The sequence below is a fragment of the Delphinus delphis genome, chromosome 5, assembly GCF_949987515.2.
Source record: "Delphinus delphis chromosome 5, mDelDel1.2, whole genome shotgun sequence".
Taxonomy (NCBI): domain Eukaryota; kingdom Metazoa; phylum Chordata; class Mammalia; order Artiodactyla; family Delphinidae; genus Delphinus; species Delphinus delphis.
In genome coordinates this window covers 26,825,598-26,847,918 of record NC_082687.1, presented here as the reverse complement: position 1 = coordinate 26,847,918, position 22,321 = coordinate 26,825,598, and the positions used below count along the sequence as shown (strand labels likewise).

Below are 22,321 nucleotides of genomic sequence, written 5' to 3'. Positions count from 1 at the left end.
AGCAGATGCTCAGTAAAATTTACAGGAAAGATGAAGGAAGGAAGGAATGGGAGAGTTAAGTGTTCAGTACAGTTAGGAAGCATCTGTGTGAAAGTAAAACTGCTCACCTGGCTATTACTAGGCAGAGGTTTGCAATAGGTATTGTATAACAAACGTTTCCTACATAGAACTATATACAAATGAAGAGACACCTGCAAGGCTTCTGTAAACTTTTATTTTATATTTATGGGCCACTGCCAGTGCAGGGCCTTGGCTTCTGGCTCATTTCTACAGATTTACTTGAAAAGATGTGATAAAGGTAGAAATTGGAAATATTCCTACTAGTCAACCATGGTCACTTACTGGTCCATAAACAAAATGCCCATGGAAGCCTGTGTGGTTATTCAGAAATCTCTGACTTTTTGAACTTGTAAAATGCATTTTTAATATGCAAGAGACAAAGCATCTTTACAAAAAGACATCTGTCTAAACAAAATGGTGTGAACATATGGCTTACCTTATAGGGATATATCACTGCATGTGACACACCAGTGGGCTAATGGAATTTGACTGCTAACACGTAAAGGAGCCCTGCCATTGGATGGCTGGAATCTGATATCATTTTATACGTGACTGTGCTAAAATACAGCCCGAAGAATCGGCTGAGCTCATTTATCATCAGCAATCTTTCTGGCGAAGTCTGATAGAAACATCTGCCCACTTGTCAGTCTCATCACCACACTGAGTTGGGAACTGGGACCATATAATACTTCAAATGTTAATGACTTTTGCTCCAGCACAGTAAAAAAATATAACCCCAAATACTGCTTTCTCCTAATGAACCAACCAACGAACCAAAACCCCATTGTCTACCCATGGCTCATCCTTTTTCATGCTGCCTGCCACGTTCCATTTGTAATAGTAACACTGTCACAAGATTTACGAACACAGACAGATTAAAACTGACTGAGGCTGGTTGTCGAGAGGAACATCTACCTAGATTCCACTTAGAGTGTGTGCTTCGGCACAACTGCTGGGCATTAGTATTAGATTACGTGAAGTCCATACAACCATCCCACCACGTGCAAACACCACACCCACGAGTGCCTTCCATAGAGACAATCACAGAAAAATTGGCTAAAAGAACTGTATGGTTGTTTATATATATATATATGTTTATATACACACAGTAAAAGATTTTCTGCTGTACTCACAGTCTGTAAACATCGTGGAAAACGCCCAGCAGAAATCACTGTGGGCCTCTTGAAATGGTGACTATGTGAGGAGTTGGGGTGAGGGAGGTGTTTAGGTGCATACTGGAAATCCAGAGAACCTTAAGTTCATGGTGGCAATTATATTTCACTGACATGATAAACTCAGCTGGCCTCTTTGAAATTATGTTTCCTATATTCCTATGTGAAAAAGGGAATGACCAAAAAAGTCTTACTGCCAGTTAACATTTTAAAAGCAATCAAGAGACAATGAGGTGATTTGCATACATATATATGTATATATGTATGTACATTTGCATACATACACACACGTATACATGTTACATAAACCTCAATGAAAATTTCCAAATCTTCTAAAAATACTCAGTCCTTTTCTCCTGGCTGTGCTTTGGACTTCTGTGCATTGCACTGAAAGTCTTGGGCATAGTTAAATGACACATACATTTAAATTTTAGTATATGGTATTGATTTTACATAACATGCTTCCATTAAAAAAATTGGGCTCATGAAAAATAGAACTATTTCATTCAAGCATTATTTTTAAATTTAACATAAAAATATGCACAAGGTCTCCTGTAATGAAACACCATTAAAAAAGAAAATACAGATTCTTAAAAGTTGTTTGAATAGCAGCTATTAAACTGCCGTATGTGGATATCGGTCTGTGCTTTAAGATCTTGTAAGCTCTTGCAGCTTGAGAATTTATGTTTTAAAAATAAGCCAGTGACATGAGAAACATTAACCTAATTGCTCACCTGAAGTCCATTTTATGTCTTCTTCTTTTCTGGGGGCAAAATATGTGTAAATAAGCTCAAATCATCATTTGTATAGGCAACTATGCAGTTAAAAAATACTGGCACTGAAGGACATTTCAAATAAAGGAGACTTAAACCCATACCATGTTTGGCCAAAAAAACAAAATTACTTTAAAAAAATAGAAAACCTTGTTATAATTTCTAAGCTTTTCATGGTGACCAGTTCTTACGGAACATTCTACAGAACCGCCATGAAAGCTAGCCACGTACTCGAAAACTCTATTTTCATGCAAAGATAGTATATATCCTTCTGGTTTAACTGAACAATCTCCTTTCCCCCGCCAACTCCCACCATTTTTTAGGGCTGAATATAACATGCAGAATATGTAAATTAGATAAATCAAAGTAAGATTCGTTGAATTTGTGGGTATAAACCAGTCAACCCTTCAATGTTTCGGAAAACATTTTTCCAGGGGGTGGTACTGAGTCATGGGAGAAGGATGGAAGAAGAGATTTCTGGAGATGCAGTTGTTGTGTTGATTTTTTTTTCTCCAATAGTATTTGAAGTATATTGATGAATGTTCCTTAAGATGTTTAGTTTATACTGTCCTTGTGGCTGCTCCTCTCTGTGTTATGGTTGTTTTGTTCATGGTTCTTCCATTGGATGCTTGTTCCATTCATGGGGACTGAGGTCATCAGACTCTTGGACTGGTAACAGCAGCAGCAGAGGCAAGACTGGGAGAAAGAATAGACTTGAATTAAGACGAGGCTACCAGGGCTTCCCTGGTGGCACAGTGGTTAAGAACATGCCTGCCAATGCAGGGCACATGGGTTCGAGCCCTGGTCTGGGAAGGTCCCACATGCCGTGGAGCAGCTAAGCCTGTGCGCCACAACTACTGAGCCTATACACCTAGAGCCTGTGCTCTGCAACAAGAGAGGTCACTGCAATGAGAAGCCCGCGCACTGCAACGAAGAGCAGCTCCCGCTCACTGCAACTAGAGAAAGCCCACGCTCAGCAATGAAGACCCAACGCAGCCAAAAATAATTAAAAAAAAAACAAAAAAAACAGATGAGGCCAACAACCTGTTCCCTGCAGAACCTGGAGGCCTACCAACAAAGGGTGAATGTCTGTAGGCATTTGAGGACAGAGTGTGAGCCTTACTAGTAATGTAGGGTAGGGAGTTTGTAACCTCTAGGGAGAAGTTAAACAGTTTATTCTACTGCAAAGCAACAGATCCCTTGTTTCTTGTTTTAATTTATTCACCAAGTCAAAGAGGAAGGGAAGGCAGTGTTGGTGGAGGGAGAGTGTTCAATGATTTGGGGTGGGCATGAGTGGAAAGGGCTGGGAGGGTCCTGGCATTTCATTTTTTTAAGTGTTTTTAAAAATCATTATTATTTAAAAAAATATCTATTTATTTGGTTGTGCTGGGTCTTAGTTGCGGCACACAGGATCTTTCAGTTGCAGCATGTGGGAACTAGTTCCCCAAACAGGGGTTGAACCCAGGCCCCCTGCATTGGGAGTGTAGAGCCTTAGCCACTGGACCACCAGGGAAGTCTCCGGCCTGGCATTTCTTCAGTGTGTACCACCTACTTGGCTCTCTGCATTGGCCACCTCACCTGATGCTCTTAACAGCTTTTGGGGGTAGGTGCTATTTTCCTCATTTTATGAATGAGAAGAGGGAGGCTTAGAGAGGATAATAAGAGGCAGAACTGAACTTAGAACCCAGGACTTTCTCTATTGGGCTCTTCCGCCTGGGTATGCTGCCTTTTTATGAAGATCAGTCAAAACTGTGTTTAATGTCTGAGGGTTTGCACCTTGATTTTTTCCCTTCCCCTCTAGTTAATGTGTAAACTAATTAGAAACTGATATTAACTCCAGATTACGTCATGTATCTGTTATGACCTGCATTTTAGTCAATCTTTCTTAGGGCAGAATCTTTCTTAGGGCATTTCATGACTTGTAAACGTGACCCACTAGACTTCAAAAGTGTGGCAACAAGAACTTCCACACCAGGTTTCATCGATTTCTATGATTTTTTAAAAAATATTTGTCTGTTTCCTTCTAGATTATAAGTTCCACAAGGGCAGTCGCTTGTGTTTTTCCTCTCTTCTATCCCTAATAATAAGAAGCTCGTACTGAGCACTCTCTGTTGTCTCAAGCACTTAACATATATTAACCCACTGCATTCCACCTTATGAGATAGACACAGTGAGCATCTGATTTTACAGATGAGCAAACTGAGGAAGCAGGAGGGGTACCACTTGGAACTGATAAGACAGTTAGCTAGTGCAGAGCTGTGATCTAAATCAAGATTGTTGGCTTCCAGATCCTGCACCCTTGAACTCTATGCTACTCTTTCTAATACGTACCATAAACTGAAGTTAAACATCCTGGCCAAAGATAACAGAATCCAGTTAGGATTAACTTTATGCTAAAATCATTCTAGGAACTGGAAAAATGACACCTCAATAGGAAGTGCTTGGAGCTTTGGGAGGACATGGGTTGGCTTAGCTATGGGGAACTTTGAAGAACGGAAGGAAATTGATTTCAAATTAAATTACATTAGTTCAGATTTCCAGATCCATAAACACTTACTTTCCTTGAAAAGGCTATTATTAAGTGTACTATTAAATAGCGTTTAGCAAGAGATTTCTTAACAATGAGTTTATGTTTTGTTGAGATCATGAATAAATTTTATCTATTCTGTTGGCCTAGAGCTCAAGTTGGAGTATTTCTTTTTAAAGCAGGACACTAAATTGGCATGTTATTAAGTTAGCTCTTTTTGCTTTAACCTCTGAATATGTTGTTGTCTGAATAGATATTGCTTTTCTGTTATGCTGACAACTTGACCCTCTTTCTGGGTAACAAAATGTGATTTTTCACTTCTCTACTGAAAAGTACAGCTAGTGAAAGTGATATTTACCACTGGAATGAACCATGCCTGTTGGTTACTTAATATACTCATTTGGTTGTTCTTAAAAAATGCTTGCAAAACGTCTTACCTGGAAACAATTTTTAAATTTCTTGCTCACAAAATATAGAGCTATTGGGTTTATACATGAATTCATGGTTGCCAAGTTAATACCGATGTAATCCATGAGCAGCAAGAAACTAGAGCAAAAGAAAATAGAGGAGATAGATTAGAACATGTTTTCAAATCTGCTAACTAGCATTTATCTCTAGAATAAGCATTTTTCTTGCCCAGAAGCCATTTCTTATAGGTGGCAGTCAGAATTTTTTTTTTTTTAAGTCCTTGTTTTTTTTGTTTTTGTTGTTTTTTTCAGTACGCGGGCCTCCCACCGCCGTGGCCTTTCCTGCCGCGGAGAACAGGCCCCGGACGCGCAGGCCCAGCCGCTCCGCGGCATGTGGGACCCTCCCGGACCGGGGCACGAACCCACGTCCCCTGCATCGGCAGGCGGACTCCCAACCACTGCGCCACCAGGGAAGCCCTTAAGTCCTTGTTTAAATGGTAATTTCAGTTCTGCAGAACATTTACACATATACCCAGCACTTGGTTAACCCAAACTATTTTATGCACAGCCCCAGGAGGGGAGCAGCAAAATTAGTGATATGGCTTGCGCAAATTTTTGAGATCAGTTGTGGGCTCTGTCAGCTAAAGAAAAACAATCAACTTTGCAGTTTTAATTTTCAGGGCTATTGAGAATGTAGAGTAGGTGGTTTTGTAAAAGTCTTATAAATATGAAATCAGAGAAACTCCAGTTTCCTCCTGAGTACAGAGGATCATACCTAAGTAATTCACATCGGTTCGTGTCCATTTCATCATACACGGTTTTCTTCAAAATACGGCTTAAATGAAGAGGGAACCAGCACAGAGCGAAAATTACGACCAAACAGAAAACTGTTTTTGCCACTTCTCGACGCTAAAGGAAAGTGAGAAAAAAAAAAAAAAAAAGACAATACGTTTAGTGTTTCTCTACTAGAGGAAAGAGCTACACAAAAGGAAGTAGTAAATTGGGGAAGAGTAACTCGAAGAAATGCCAGAGCAGCCTGCCCCTCACCATGCCTCCACCTCTTCAAGATTTGGAGTCCAGGGAATTCCCTGGAGATCCAGTATTTAGGACTCTGTGCTTCCACTGCAGGGGGCACAGGTTCCATCCCTGGTTGGGGAACTAAGATCCTTCATGCAGCACAGTGTGGCCAGAAAAAAAAAACAAAAAGAAAAGAAAAAGAAAACATTTGGAGTCTAATTTCTAAGCAAGGAGCTGCTAGTGATTCTTCGGGGGCAGGTGCCAGGAAGGATGGTGGTCTCAGGCTGGTCAACAGGGCCAAGACAGAGGTTCGATGGTGGGCAGAGGTGGGGACTGGCTGGGGTTGAGCCAACACCGTGGCTGGGTCTGTGTGTGTGTGTATGTTGAATATGTGGGGTGAGGGTTAGTTAAAAGTCTCAATAGCAGTTAATTCACCGGCATTAATGATGGCATGGCAGTCAAGGTGACTGACCCTAGCATGATAAAAAATGGACAAATCTAGGGAATTCCCTGGTGGTCCAGTGGTTAAGATTGTGTACTTTCACTGACGAGGGCTGGGTTCAATCCCTGGTTGGGGAACTAAGATCCCGCAAGCCATGCAGCATGGGGGGGAAAAAAAAGACAAGTCTAAAAAGATATTTGGAAAGCAAAACAGGAGTAGGAAACAGAAAAGAAAAAGGAAGAACAATGTGTTTTCTCCATTTCTTGATCTTGGAGAAACCTGGCATTGGGATTTTTTTGCTTTTAAAATTCTTTCATTAATGACATGGACATGTAGTTTCCAAGGATATATTGTTTACAAATAGAGGGATGAGGGTAAAGGATTATCAGCAATGACGATTAGAAAAACTGGGACATGTTGACCCTGGCTTGACTCCAATGGCAGGTTTACATGCTTTGGGGTCTGCGTAGGATCAGCAAAACCATAGGTTAAGAATTATCTGCAACCAGTATTTGTGTGCATTGTACTTGAGTATTACAGGGCATGCGTTTGGAAGCCCCACTGGGAATGTAAAATGCAACTTGTCTGTAACTGGAATCACTTAATGTCAAAATAAAACTGATTGAAAACAGGGTTTGGAAGGGTAATGCTGGTTCAACCCGAAGCATATAGCGTTAAGTACGGGAAGCCTACAATAAACCCACATGATTAATAGAGCCATTTAAAAAGATTTCAGGGCAGTTGTCACAAATTGTGGCTCTAGTCCCAAGAACTGGGAGTTCTTTAATCTTTCAGAGTTAGCTGGCTAGTTAGCTGGGCTATGACTTCAGAGAATGTATAAACTGAACGATGATTGAGAGAAATAAAGGATTCCTTTATTTATTAATCTACAGGAATGGGGGATCATTTTAAAGGGCCAATTTTGTATACACAGAAAGACAGTGTGCCCAGAAAAATAGAAAAGGAGGGTATTGGGGAGAGGTTACATCCCCTGTGCACATCCTCAAAGAGGATAACTTTTTAATACGTTGCCATGACAGTCTGATGTTTGGTTAATCAATATCCATTCTTCTGTTTTCCTTACTATCAGTCAGATCCTTGCTTTTGTCATGGCAGCACGGGAGCCTGGCCTCCTCATCTGCATAGTTCTTACCAATTACATTAAGTAGAAATCGTTGTGTGGAGTTTCTGGAAAAGTTACTTAAAAGTGGGGGATAGGACTTCCCTCGTGGTCCAGTGATTAAGACTCTGCTCTTCCAGTGCATGGGACACGGATTCAATCCCTGGTGGGGGAACTAAGATCCCACATGCCGTGGGGCGTGGCCAAAAAAAACGTGAGGTATACTCCTTTGGCGCACACACACTAATGTGATCGGTGTTCTTCCCTTTCTTGTGCCTGGATAGAAGATATAATGGTAGAGCTATAGCGGCTGTCTTCCAATAAAAATGGAAAGGTCAGTACACCAGCAGAACCCTGGCTTCTGAGTCCCTTGACCACTGAGCCAATGACATCTGAACTTCTTGCCATGGGAGAAAAATAAACCCCTACTTGGTCTCCTCCCTGTTATTTTGGGTTTTCTGCTACCAGCATCCAAACACAATCCCTAAGTGATAAAAGGTATCGTTGGTATAATGAAGAGAAATTTGAGAAAACCACACAAGAAGCAAGACCAAAAGCCATATTGGTTATTGGACAGGGTGGCAGGGTCTTTCACTCTGAGCTAGCTTCCCTGCCATCCCACTTGAAGGCCTTCCAGCCAGGCTTGCTCTCCTGCTGTTAGAACCTGCTCTAGCTTTGAGTGAGACACGAGGGAATATCTATTGCATGGGGACCAAGTCTTGGGTTCTGATCTCCATTTGGTTGAGTCAATTTCTTAAACACCTATATAATGAGGGTAATGCCTGTCCAGCTTATCTCACAGGGTGTTTGGAGGAATCAAATACCAAAAGGACATGGAAATGCTCTTTAAAAACTTTAAAAAATGCTATGAAAATGTGAAGCAGCAGCATCTTATTACCGCTCCCAATCCCCATTCAATTATTTTTAGAGCAGTTGCCACTCATAGCTTAAATAGGCTCAGTCGTGGTGCTTGTGCAAAATCAACATTTTAAAACACTGTTTTCCACAAATCTATTCTAATTAGTTATCTTCATTGCAGGAATGAGCCATAATAATTGCTTAATATGTTTCACATCTGGAGTACTTGAAACATTCATGCCTGGATGATGTCATACTAAAGTTTCTCAAGATAATTTTCCTGTTAAATTATAATAAAAGATAATAGCTACCATTTGTATAACATGTTAGATTTTATAAAGTATGTGTATGCACATTAATTCCTTTGATTCTCATAATAATACTGATTCATATATTATTATGTCCAATTTATAGATAGGGAGCTGACGCTCAAAAAGAAATCAGTCCTCTAGCTGAAAAGTGTTGCCAATGAAGAATGATGCTTGTTGTATGGTCATCATACAGGGCAGATTTCCAGGCTCCATCAACAACTCACATTAACTTTTGGTATGGTTCATCATCCTTATATACTTGTCTGTTGAAACTGAAAACTTACCCATAGTCCTAGTTTTACTCTTTGAATTAATATATATCAACATTTTCTGACTAAACTATGAGTTGGGTTCTATTAGACACTGCACATGCCTTAGGTCATCCCTTTGATGTATTATTCTATACATTTCATTTAAAATTTTTAAGACTCAAAATTAAGTTGGTATTTGTACAGAAAAGTGCAGGTATTATTATATACATTTTCTGAAGAACTAGAAGTTCAGAGAGATCAAGCAATTTTCCCAGTGTCACAGAGCCAGCAAATATAAGCTTCACAGTTTTATCTGTTCTGTTTCCTGCCTGGGAAGGACCAATAGCGTCCTAATGACACGTTCAGATTTCTTCTAGAACTTTGAGCCCTCCAAAATGTGGCTTCTTATGTACCCAATCCCGTTTCCTACCATGAGTCTTACCTTAGATGTTGCTCTAATGAGGTCCATCTTTTTTTCCAGTTCCCCAAATGCATGGTGCCCATGCTGTGTTCTACTAGACCCCTGTCCACCCACCTGAAATGCCCCCTGTCCTTTTCTTCTTCCCCATGGAACCCATTTATCCTCCATGAACAGTTCAATCCCCCTCATACAATTTCTCCATGACTTTACTCATATCCTCCTTGGCTTTCTATAGCAAAGGCTACTTTTTACCACAACTTGTGATTCTATTTTCCAATTATTTCATGTTTGTGTTTTATTTCCACAACAAGACTGCAAAGCCTGCCCGTGGAGAAAGTCATATACTTCTTTTTTTGTCCTGGCACAGTTCCAACCCCAGTTCAACGTACTGTTAATCACAAACACGCATGTTTGATACACTCTAGGCAAAATAAATGAATAGTTTCTCTCTGTTTAGGCCCTGCCCGCAGGGCCACCATACAGACAAACAAGACAGTATTTTTTTTTAATTTTTTGCTGTACGCGGGCCTCTCACTGTTGTGGCCTCTCCCGTTGCGGAGCACAGGCTCTGGACGCACAGGCCCAGTGGCCATGGCTCACGGGCCCAGCCGCTCCACGGCACGTGGGATCCTCCCAGACCGGGGCACGAACCCGTGTCCCCTGCATCGGCAGGCGGACTCCCAACCACTGCGCCACCAGGGAAGCCCTGACAGTATTTTTATTTTTAGGAAATCAGGCTAAATCTGCGAAATACAGTATTCATAGGCCTTTTGTTGTCAAGGACAAAACAGTCTTGGTCACATCTTCACGATCTTATTAGATTTACCTGTTTCAGGTGTTCACTGAGGGCAATTCTCAGGCTGCCGTTCCTTCTGTTTAACATCTCACAAGTCATGAGGGTGTAGAAGATCGCGGTGCACACCAGGGGCATGCAGAAGTAGAACCCAAACAGCCACCAGTCCTTAACATCTTGGTAGAACTGGAAAGAGAAGAGAAGGGAGAGAGGAAGAGGAGCATTATAATGAAAATTAGCTGTACAGCACCTCTGGTGGCTTCAACATTTTCACGCTTGCAGATATGTTTGTATATTCATGCTCTCTGGTTGTGGTAATGGGCTTGGAGGTGGTAGTCAAAACAACTAAATTGGAAACTCCAGACATTATCTTGGCTTTATAATAGCACACAAAGAAATTGCATTAAAAATTGTCCTGACAAACAGCGCTATTCACCATAGCCAAGACACAGAAGCAACCTAAGTGTCCATTGACAGATGAATATACAATGGAATATTGCTCAGCCATAAAAAGAATGAAATAATGCCATTTGCAGCAACAAGGATGGACCTAGAGATTATCATACTAAGTAAAGTAAGTCCGAAAGAGAAAGACAAATATCATATGATCTCACATGTGGAATCTAAAATATGATACAAATGAACTTATCTATGAAACAGAAACAGATTCACAGACATAGAGAACAGACTTGTGGTTATCAAGGGAGGGGAGGGAGGGATGGATTAGGAGTTTGGTATTAGCAGATGCAAACTATTATATATAGAATGGATAAGCAATAAGGTCCTACTGTATAGCACAGAGAACAATATTCAATATCCTGTGATCAAACATAATGGAAAAGAATATGAAAAAGAATGTATGTATATGGATAACTGAATCACTTTGCTGTACAGCAGAAATTAACACAACATTGTAAATCGACTGTACTTCAATAAAATAAATTTAAAAAATTATCCCAACAAAGATATTTTGAATAAACTGAAGTTGGTTTTAATTACACAGGGCAAGAGCCCTAATCAATAAAAAGAGCTCCCTTCCAAAGCTCATAAAACATGATTTTGAGACATACAGACTCTTATCTTTGTTGGTGATTCTCAACATTTTGCTAGTGCCTGGCTTACTTCTGACTATTGTGGTTCGAGTGTACTTAATGTGCCTATCTAGTCTGGAAACAGTGAGGGTTATGAATGGCTTATCTGTGGAGTTCCGGTTACTGGGAATTAACCCTTTGTCTGGTATGTCTGCTATGTGACCTCGCAGCCAGCCAGTTTGAGCCATCAATAACTCTGCCCTTTCTCGCTCTCTTTTAATACTTACCACCTGGAAACCATTGAGGCAGTGTAGCTTATCTGAAGGCACACTGAGCATTATCTTCCTGAGGACAGGATTTGTAAATACCAGGATGACTCAGTTTTATGAGTTCTTGAAAGAGAAAATATAATACCCAATAAAAATGGAAATTAGAAAATTACATCTAAATTCTTCGTCCCACTAAATTAATCACCAGCTTGGGAAGAAATGCTGTTCCTTTTCTTATGCTGTTTCTCCAGATTGTTTATTTACTAAGGATAATGCAGCCTCCTGTAATATCTCAGTTCCCACAGTAAAAAATAATCACACTGCTCTGTGAAAAACGGGAGAGTTTCTGAATATAGAAAGAGGCCCAGTGGGCTGCATTTATAACATGTCTATTAAAATATTCTTTAAATGGTTCCTGAGGAAAAGAAGTTCTGGGCAGGGGTTCTTAAATATTTTTATGCCATAGATTGCCTTCTGGTGTAGACTATAATTCTTTCTGAGAATAATACTTTTATGTGCATGAAATAAAATATGTAAGATTACAATGGAAACCAATTACATCCAAACACAGATATCAAAATATGAAAAAGAAAGTTCTGATGTAGTAATACATGTGTTTATTAACAAATTAAATCACAGATCTAATGGTGGTTCTATCAGAATGTAGAAGCAATGATGAATGTAAATGATATTTTGAGATTATACAACTGTTATGTGGTATGAAATGTCTGTTATTTCTATTAGTGAAAAAATCATGGTAGTGCTAAATACTACTGTGGTTTGTTGCCTACTTTCATATTAGAAGGAAATGATAAATTTCAGTTAGAAGTTAGTGAAAATAAACATGTAATTTCCTTTCCATTCAAGTTTACAAACCTCTGAATTCTAGCCTCAGGTTAAGTGCAGACTCCCAAAGGAGTTGGTTTATTCAAATCTGTTTATACAAATATATTCCTATTCACATCACACTGTAGAAAGATTTTAGTACTGAACTTAAAAAAACAAACAAAAAATCAGAAGAACTCTCTCTTCATTTAAGTGCAACACAAACACTCCTTGGAGGACCCCCTTCCTTTGTACCCCCGTCTTCTGGGTGCATTGCTGACTGGGTGTGACTGCCTGCAAGCAGCTGCGGAGGGCCTGGACGCTGACCCTACCCTACCTGGGACTGGATGGAGTTCCCTGCCCCTTCCATGGTAGAGGCCTGTTGAGAATGGGGTCACACATTTCTTTTGAACTGATGTCACCAGCAAGGGTATGGAGGGACCTCCCTCCAGTCTAGGTTAGAGCGAAGTTGAGGAGGAAAGAGTGGAAAAAGAGGGGGAATCACATTAGAGAAAGAGAACAGGAGGGGAAAGAGAATCCTAAAACTTTAGACTTGGAATGAAACCTTCAAAATCATCAGTTCAAACTCATACCCTATACTGCAACCCTCCGGGCGCCCGCCAGCCACAACGCTCCCGCCAGCCTGAAGGGCAGCTACTCTTAGCTTCACCTCTAGAAAGGATATGCATCCTTGTGAAGAAACCCATTTCATTTTGTCCAGCTGGAATGGTGAGTAAGTTCCTCTTTTTTTTTTTTTTTTTTTGGCCACACTGCGCGGCTTGCGGGATCTTAGTTCCTTGACCAGGGATTGAACCCATGACTTCCATGAGTCCTAATCACTGGACCGCCAGGAAATTCCCAGTGAGTTCCTTCTTATGTTGAGCCTCTTCTCTCTAATGTTTTAGTCAGGGTTTTCTAGATTGCTCATTCACACTGCCCAAATTCTGATAGCCTCCTACTACTTTGTTTTTCACTGTGGAGGTTGACTTCATAAAAAAGTCAGTGGATCAGCAGAAGACTTTAATTTTAAGGTTGCTAGTTTGGCTGTGTTCATGAGCACTTCTAATTTTGAAACAAGACTTTCCAAGCAGGATAACTGGTCAACTGTAAAACCACTAATTGTGTGAATTTTCCATGGAAGGAAAACATACCTTAAGAGGTCTGTAAATGATTAAATGTGGAATCTGAACTGCATGAAACTTACATCAAAGTACTCAATTATGCTGATTTAAGAGAAATAGTTATTCTTGGTTTTCCTCCTCGTTCTACATGTGACTAGTTTTGCAGAGGAAATGTGCATTTTAAATGTGTTTCCTAATACTCTCAGTTATGTAATTAAGCTTTTCAGAAACATTAATGCAGTCAGGTGTATTAAGCAACAATTGAATTTGTTACACTAAAATGCTTTTTAAAAAAGTTCTGCAAATTTATATTATTTGGGGCTTCCCTGGTGGCACAGTGGTTAAGAATCTGCCTGCCGGTGCAGGGGACACGGGTTCAAGCCCTGGTGCAGGAAGATCCCACATGCCGCGGAGCAACTAAGCCTGTGAGCCACAACTACTGAGCCCGCGTGCCACAACTACTGAAGCCCGCGCGCCTAGAGCCCATGCTCTGCAGCAAGAGAAGCCACTGCAATGAGAAGCCTGCGCACCACAACGAAGAGTAGCCCCTGCTCTCTGCACCTAGAGAAAGCCCGTGTGCAGCAATGAAGACCCAATGCAGCCAAAAATAAATATTTTTTTAAAAAGAGAAAAGAATCCAAATAAAATAAAAATTAAAAAAAATTATTTATATATTAGACAGAATCTGTACTAACATAAGCACACATGAGAATGACTTCCTACTTTGAATTAGTAAATCTGTCTTTAAAAACTGTGTGAGCAATGTGCATTTCCCCAAGTAACATCAAATAAGCATCAGCGTGTCTGTCAGATGGAAATTGTGCTGTACTCCTTATTATCAAAACAAATAGCACGACATGCATACACATCAAGCTCTCTTTCTTAGTAAATCGGTTTCAGAGTTCTGAGTTGTTTGGTGCAGAGCAATAGTTGTATCTACAGTTGTGCTATAATACAAGAGTGAAAACAAAATAGTTGTTTTATTCAAGAAGCTAAGCCCTGGTTTAACATCTGCTTTTCATGCAATTAAAGAATATTTGACTGAACTAACAGAGTAAACCACACTCGGCAGTGTAGAGATATCAACAAATCTTGGTGATGGTAAATGAAGACCTTCTCCCCTCCCCAGTTAATTTCCTTTAAACTTTTCATACCTCCATGAATTTTGACGTGGCATTGAGCATACAGGTTTTGTGCTGTTCACCCTTGTATTCAAAGGGCACCATGACGAAGCCGATTGCTTCGGGGATGGCCAGGATAAAAGAAAGGATCCAGATGGAGACAATCTCAATGGCTGTGACCAAGGGAATCCCAATTCCCTGAACACGACTCCAGGAGGCAACTGCTCTGTACCTAAAAAAAAGGGGGTGATGGTACCAAGTGGTTAGGAAATTTTAAGTTTATTTCAATTAAATGAAAATTATAAATGCTGGAAAGATCCTTCCTTTGGCCAGTGACCAACCATTAGCTTTTTAGGAATTTTCTGTGAGTCCTGGTGTGAAAAACAAGTGGGGCTCTTAAAAGTTCTACCCATTTGGAGTTCAACTGGCTGGCAGGCCTGAGTCTGAGATCTTCACTTGGGGCCCATCGAAATCCCCTGAGAATTTAGGATGTGGCAGCAGAGATGGGTGTGCTATGTTTATTAAGCTGGGGGGAAAATTGGATGATGGAAGGGGTAGTGAAAGCTGCTGGTACTTGTTATGGTAATGTCTTATTTCTGTTTCTATATTAAAAAAACTCGAAATATTATCTATGAAGTGGATCTAGATATCCTTAAGTGAATAGTGACCATAGATATTCCATTGTTTTCTCCCTTCCTCTACCCTCGAAATATGATCACAAGTGGGCTTGTACCAGGTGGCTGTTTTAGTAAATAAATATTTCTAATAATTATATTTGAAAATGTCAAAGAATAACTATATCTCTCCCATATGGCCCTGTGCTAGACTATATAAAACTGAGCTAAAGATAGCTTGGTTCCTAAACTTTAGGGTTTACAGTTTAATAGGAAAGAATGGTTCATACAGAAGCATAAGATATAAATATAACTGAACAATCATGCCAATCAAAGCACTAACTGGGGGACTTCCCTGGTGGTGCAGTGGTTAAGAATATGCCTGCCAATCCAGGGGATACCGGTTCGAGCCCTGGTCCGGGAGGATCCCACATGCCGCGGAGCGACTGAGCCCGTGCGCCACAACTACTGAGCCTGTGCTCTAGAGCCTGCGAGTCACAACTACTGAAGCCCGTGTGCCACAATTATTGAAGTCCATGCACCTAGAGCCCATGCTCTGCAACAGGAGAAGCCACCACAATGAGAAGCCCGCGCACCGCAAAGAAGAGTAGCCCCGGCTCACCGCAACTAGAGAAAGCTGGCGTGTAGCAACGAAGACCCAACGCAGCCAAAAATAAATAAATAAATAAATAAATACATTAAAAAAAAAAAAAAAGCACTAACTGGCATTAAGAAATTGTGTTTGCCTTATATTTTACCTTAATATTTTATGATAATAATCACATTTACATGTTAAGTCTAAAGAAACTTTGGTTTCAGAAACTATGCTCTTTGACATGAGATGATGGTCTGATGCTGCTTTCAGACTTACTATTAAGAAGGGACCTGTGGTACAATATTTTTGTGACTTCATTCTTGAAATTTTTGCTGCTGTTGTAATGGAAAGGAAACATTTTCTTTTAATAGCTTTCATTAGATAGTGCCAGAAAAAGGCTGTAAAACAGACCAAGGCGTTGAGACAGGTGCACATGGGTTTGCAGGCCAGGCAGCTTAATGGGAAAGATTAGTTAGCAGCACCAAGGCAAGATACAAGCTACCCATAGCCACCAAAATGAGCCCCTATCATTTATAGTTAGTGTTCTGTCTCAGTACAACTAAAACGTACACCTGTGAAAACACAACTCCTAGGAGTTATGCTACCTGTTCTTCACTGTAGATTAGAAACTATAGTTTTGGTATGCACGTGGCATATATACAGCACACTTTGCTGGAGAAATGTTTTGCAAAAGATTTTTAGGATAAATAAGATTGGTGTACAATAAGAATCTCTGAAAAAGTCCAGATTAGTTCAGAATGGAATAAAATACAGCTATGCAAACAGACCAAGAAAATCCTTTTACAATGTAGCCAACACTGCATTTGAAAATTTATGGTTATTGCCAGTGGGATGAAGACTGCTATATATTCTGCTTTCTATTTCTGTTTACTTTTCTTTGCTGCCTTATTAGACTGGCAGCCTGATGTCCAGTAAAAGCTAAAAGGAACGGAGACAGAATGTCTATATCCCAAGGCTGTCCATGAGTTATATCTGTTTCTTCTCCCCTCCTCTTATCAGGAAAGGTGATGTAAATAAAACACTTTATCTCTTAAGAGAGAAAGCCAGATTTCTTAGGCAGGATTGGAGATAGAAGGTGGTTTAGTAAGAAAATGTGATCTACACGTTCTAATGATAAATATATTCACAGACCAGCTTCATTTTGTAATGTGCCCATGAGTTCCCAGAATATGACATATCTATAATCCAGTGTGAATTCAACATTTAAAAATAAATAGAAGTAATTTTTAGTGCCTAGTTGAGCAAATGATTCATAATCAGTCTGCTCCTTCATTAACCCACATGACTGAGAATTAGAATATTTCCCATTTGTAATCACACTGATCTTAATAACATCTCCATGAGATGAGAAAACAACCATAAGAGCGATTAGAAACACTCACGTGTGATGCTGGAGGTGCAGAAAGGTGTGGAAAATAAGAAATACTGGATGTTCCCAAAACGATTTCTATTTGGGTGATAATGACACAACATACACAATATGTTCTCCTTACTAGGTGTGATTATGAACAGCCTGCCAACAAAAACTATTCCGGAAATAATCCCTCCTCTTCAAAAGGCTTTCTTCACTTGGCTTTGACCACATTCTGCTAGTTTTCCTCCCGCTGATGGGATTGGCCACTCCATCTCATCTCCTTGGCTGGATCATGCCCATGCCTCAGATTCTTAGTGTTGAATTTCTCCTTAGTCCTCACACCTCTTTTCTTTTCTATCTACACCCTCTCTCTTTGTGATCTCATCTAGTCTCATGGCTTTAGTATCATTTAAACTCTCTATATGCTGATAATTAATTCTCAAATTTATAACTCTAGCCTAGAGCCTCACCTCTAACTCTAGACTTGTATATCCACCTGCCTACTTGAGGTTTCCACTCGGATTATCTAATAGGCACTGAAACTCACCCAAACCAGACTCCTGGTCTTCTTCCTTGCCCCCTTCCTTGCCTTCTCTCTAGTCGTGACCATCTCAGGCCCAGAACTTTGAAGTTAGCCTTCCCTCCTCTTTTTCTCTTCCACCACACATCCAATTCTTTAGCAAACCTTGCAACCTCTTCCTTCAAAACGTATCCAGATGCAACCACTTCTCACCATCTCGCCAGTTACCACCTGCCTGGATTATTGTAATAGCTTCCTAACTGGTCTCCCTGTGTCCACTTCGCCCTCCTGCAGTTTGCCCTGAACACAGCAACCGGGGTGAGCCTGTTAAAATGTAAGCCAATCATGTCACCCCTCTGCTCAGATCCCCCAGTGGGCTCCCACCCCAGTGGGAATGCCTACAGGTGTCCTCAGAGCTGCCTCCTCACTTTCTTCAGATCTTTACGCAATGGTGTCTTTTCACCATTCAGGCCTTCCCTGAATACCCTATTTAAAACTGCCAGATTCCCCTCCAGATGTACCCTGTCCCACTCAGCCTGATTATTTTTCTCCATAGCACTTACTACTATGGGACCAATCAAATATGTTACTTATTTATTTTGTTTATGGTCTATGTCCACCTCTCCCTTTTGAATATAAGCTCCATAGGGCAGACATCTTGCATGTTGGTCACAAGACCTACAACGATAGGTGCTGAATAAATATCTGTTGAATTAAGAATCTTTCTTTGTTCGTTTCCTTACCATGCATTTGTCTTTATTGGCCAAAGCCAATATACATTCCAAAGAGTTTCTTATTTTTCAAGCCAGCCCTGAATTAGGCAACAGATAAAGAGCTAATACTTTCAGAATCCTAGAACACAATAATTTAAAACCAAGCAGGACCTCTGGGCTGAAATTTCTCCCTTTGTGTTCTCTTTGGGAACCTGAGGAGGGGTGTGTCACCAAGTCCTCTGCCTGGTCTCCAGTGAATGTGGGGCGCCTGGGCCAGGGCTCTGGTCTGCCAAGTCCCAGGGGAGTCTTTTCCCATGACACCACCGTGAACTCTGTCATGTGACATGCCAAAATACAAGAATAAATTACATGTTTTGTTTATGTAAAGATGTTTGTTACTGTATGGGTCTATAAATAGATTTTTACATGTTTTCAAGGCTAGAGGCATTAAATGCATGTCTTTCAATCTTTAAGGTATGATCTGGGAAACTCATTAAACTGAAAATAAATATTATTGAATGTACTTTAAAACAGCGTAAAAGAAAACTTCAATTCAAAAGATCACTTCAGCAAAATCTATTTTCATTTCTTCTTATTCTTTGCCCATTTCTATTCTCATAAGTGTAGTTTGAATATAATTATATTATAATCTTGTCAGTTACAATTTTGTTTTTGGCTTTATTTGCTTTTCATGTTTCTACATAGGCATGGCATTTATTAATTTCAAGGCTACCCAGTATAACAAGATATTGATACAATTTACCTAAATCTTCCTCCTATGATCACATCATTTCTAGTGTTTCAAGGTTGTGAATAACATGCCTATAAATATGTTTGCATGTACAGATTTTTTTTCTTTTTGAATGATTTTCCTGGGTTAATTATCTTGAGTGAGATTACTAAATCAAGGGAATGAAAAAGTAGCTTAAGTACCTTTAAAAAATGTTTCTCCTAAGTGCCTGTCAATGCTTGCCTTCATTAAAATTTATTTTTCTTCAGTTTTGCCAGTTCCATAAGGTAAAGTGGCACTTATATCTTTATGTCTGCATATCTTTTTATTTTATTTTATTTTGCGGTACGCGGGCCTCTCACTGTTGTGGCCTCTCCCGTTGCGGAGCACAGGCTCCGGACGCGCAGGCTCAGCGGCCATGGCTCACGGGCCCAGCCGCTCCGCGGCATGTGGGATCTTCCCAGACCGGGACACGAACCCGTGTCCCCTGCATCGGCAGGCGGACTCTCAACCACTGCGCCACGAGGGAAGCCCTGCACATCTTTAATTGAGAAAACGTGACCCTTTGTAATGTTTGTTTATGATTGGTGTCTCCTATGTGTTAGGCAGACCAATTGCCATACAGAGGTTTGGGAGCAAAATGCCAGCAGGAAGAACTTTAAAGAGAAGCCAGGTGAAGTGGATTAAAAGATAGCTGCAGGAAGGAAACCATAAACAAGACGAAAAGACAACCCTCAGAATGGGAGAAACTATCTGCAGACGAAGCAACTGACAAAGGATTAATCTCCCAAATATACAAATAGCTCATGAAGCTCAATATCAAAAAAACAAACAACCCAATCCAAAAGTGGACAGAAGACCTAAATAGACATTTCTCCAAAGAAGACATACAGATTGCCAACAAACACATGAAAGGATGCTCAACATCATTAATCATTAGAGAAATGCAAATCAAAACTACAATGAGATATCATCTCACACCAGTCAGAATGGCCATCATCAAAAAATCTACAAACAATAGATGCTGGAGAGAGTGTGGAGTAAAGGGAACCCTCTTGCACTGTTGGTAGGAATGTAAATTGATACAGCCACTATGGAGAACAGTATGGAGGTTCCTTAACAAAGTAAAAATAGAACTACCATTTGACCCAGCAATCCCACTACTGGGCATATACCCTGAGAAAACCATAATTCAAAAAGAGTCATGTACCACAATATTCATTGCAGCTCTATTTACAATAGCCAGGACATGGAAGCAACCTAAGTGTCCATCGACAGATGAATGGATAAAGAAGATGTGGCATATATACATACAATGGAATATTACTCAGCCATAAAAAGAAACGAAATTGAGATATTTGTAGTGAGGTGGATGGACCTAGAGTCTGTCCTACAGAGTCAAGTAAGTCAGAAAGAGAAAAACAAATACCGTATGCTAACACATATATATGGAATCTAAGAAGAAAAAAAAAGGTCATGAAGAACCTAGGGGTAAGATGGGAATAAAGACACAAACCTACTAGAGCATGGACTTGAGGATATGGGGAGGGGAAAGGGTAAGCTGGGACAAAGTGAGAGAGTGGCATGGACATATATACACTACCAAATGTAAAATAGATAGCTAGTGGGAAGCAGCTGCATAGCACAGGGAGATCAGCTCGGTGCTTTGTGTCCACCTAGGCGGGTAGGTTAGGGAGGGTAGGAGGGAGACGCTAGAGGGAGGAGATTTGGGGATATATGTATATGTATAGCTGATTCACTTTGTTATGCAGCAGCAACTAACACAACATTGTAAAGCAATTATACTTCAATAAAGATGTTAAAAAAAAATAAAAGATAGCTGCAGAGAATGAAATAATGCCATTTGCAGCAACATGGATGGACCTAGAGATTACTAAGTGAAGTAAGTCAGAGAAAGACAAATATCATATGATATCATTTATATGTGGAATCTAAAAAAAATGATACAAATGAATTTATTTACAAAACAGAGACAGACTCACAGACATAGAAAACATATTTATGGTTACCAAAGGGGAAAGCGGGGGAGGGGATAATTTAGGAGTTTGGGATTAGCAGATACAAACTACTATACATAAAGTATATAAACAACAAGATCCTACTGTATAGCACAGGGAACTATATTCAATATCTTGTAATAACCTACAATGGAAAAGAATCTGAAAAAGAATATATATTTATATATGTATAACTGAATCACCTTGCTCTACACCAGAAACTAACACAACATTATAAATCAACTATACTTCAACAACAAAAAAAGAAAAATTAATAATAATAAAAAAGAAAGATAGCTGCAGATATTTGGACATTTCTTCAGTTGGGTCCTTCATCTGGGCTGGCCTGTGGCTCCTTTGACCAGCTGGGCACAGCTGGAACGATGCTTTGTCAGTTTCATGCCTGGCCTCCGAATGGAGCAGCAGGTTCCACCCTGGAGCCCTGAGCCTGCTGGAGGGGTGTTGGACAGCCCTGGACTTCACGGAGAGGGAGATGGGCTCCGCTGAGCTCAGATGTCCAGCTGTTCTTGCCAAGGGGCCAGTCATGTGAGTCTTGGACCCATGAAGCAAGCTCAGTGGCCAGCTGAAATCCACCGTGAAACCGCAGTCGAAGTAACAAGGAGCGGAAGAACCGCCCAAATCCCTGACCCAGAACGTGGTCAGATAATAAGTAAATGGTGGTTGTTCTAAACCACTAAGTTTGGGGGTAGTTTGTTATCAAAGAAAAATGAGGTAGCAAGATTAACCAGTCACCTGATCTTGACAATAGAAATAAGATAAAAGAACGAATAACTATGTGCGACAGGGAACAGACCCCCAAATGAGATCCCAAGTTGCCCTACACCCAGCATGAAAGGAAAATCATAGCACCAGGAGAATAAGGAGAAACCAAGCCCGAGTCTAAGTAAAAATGAAGTTTTTTAGAAAATCACTTCCATGCTTTCTTGAGTTAGGATAAACCTTTGAGAAGATCATAGAGACCACTAAGCAATTACTTGAAATGAGGGATGAAGAACTGGCTTTGAGTTTGAGGCAAATCAAAGTGCGTTAGTAATGGATCCTTACAACGTTCCCAGGTATCTAATTACACATCATCTGGAGTAGTTGTTAAGAGTTATATCTTTTTTACAGCCTCTTTCCCTAGGCAACTTTTAAGTACAATCTGGAACTGTACCCAGACCTTTTTTACTGGTCTGACCCCCATCATTTTCTGCTTTAAACATGACTGTTAACCTTA

At 40.3% G+C, this 22,321-nt stretch overlaps 1 protein-coding gene across 1 annotated transcript in view; it reads right to left on the bottom strand.

Moving 5' to 3' along the window:
- Positions 1-203: 203 nt before the first annotated feature.
- The window catches only part of EDNRA (endothelin receptor type A), a 61,008-nt gene continuing 38,890 nt past the window's right edge, over positions 204-22,321 (bottom strand). Inside the window, exons 4-8 of the mRNA XM_060012117.1 lie at positions 14,553-14,751; positions 10,186-10,338; positions 5,715-5,848; positions 4,970-5,078; positions 204-2,701 (exon numbers count right to left, since the gene is read on the bottom strand). Of these exons, the coding sequence (XP_059868100.1) occupies positions 2,561-2,701; positions 4,970-5,078; positions 5,715-5,848; positions 10,186-10,338; positions 14,553-14,751 (736 nt within the window). The 3' untranslated portion in view covers positions 204-2,560. The remainder of the gene's footprint in view (positions 2,702-4,969; positions 5,079-5,714; positions 5,849-10,185; positions 10,339-14,552; positions 14,752-22,321) is intronic.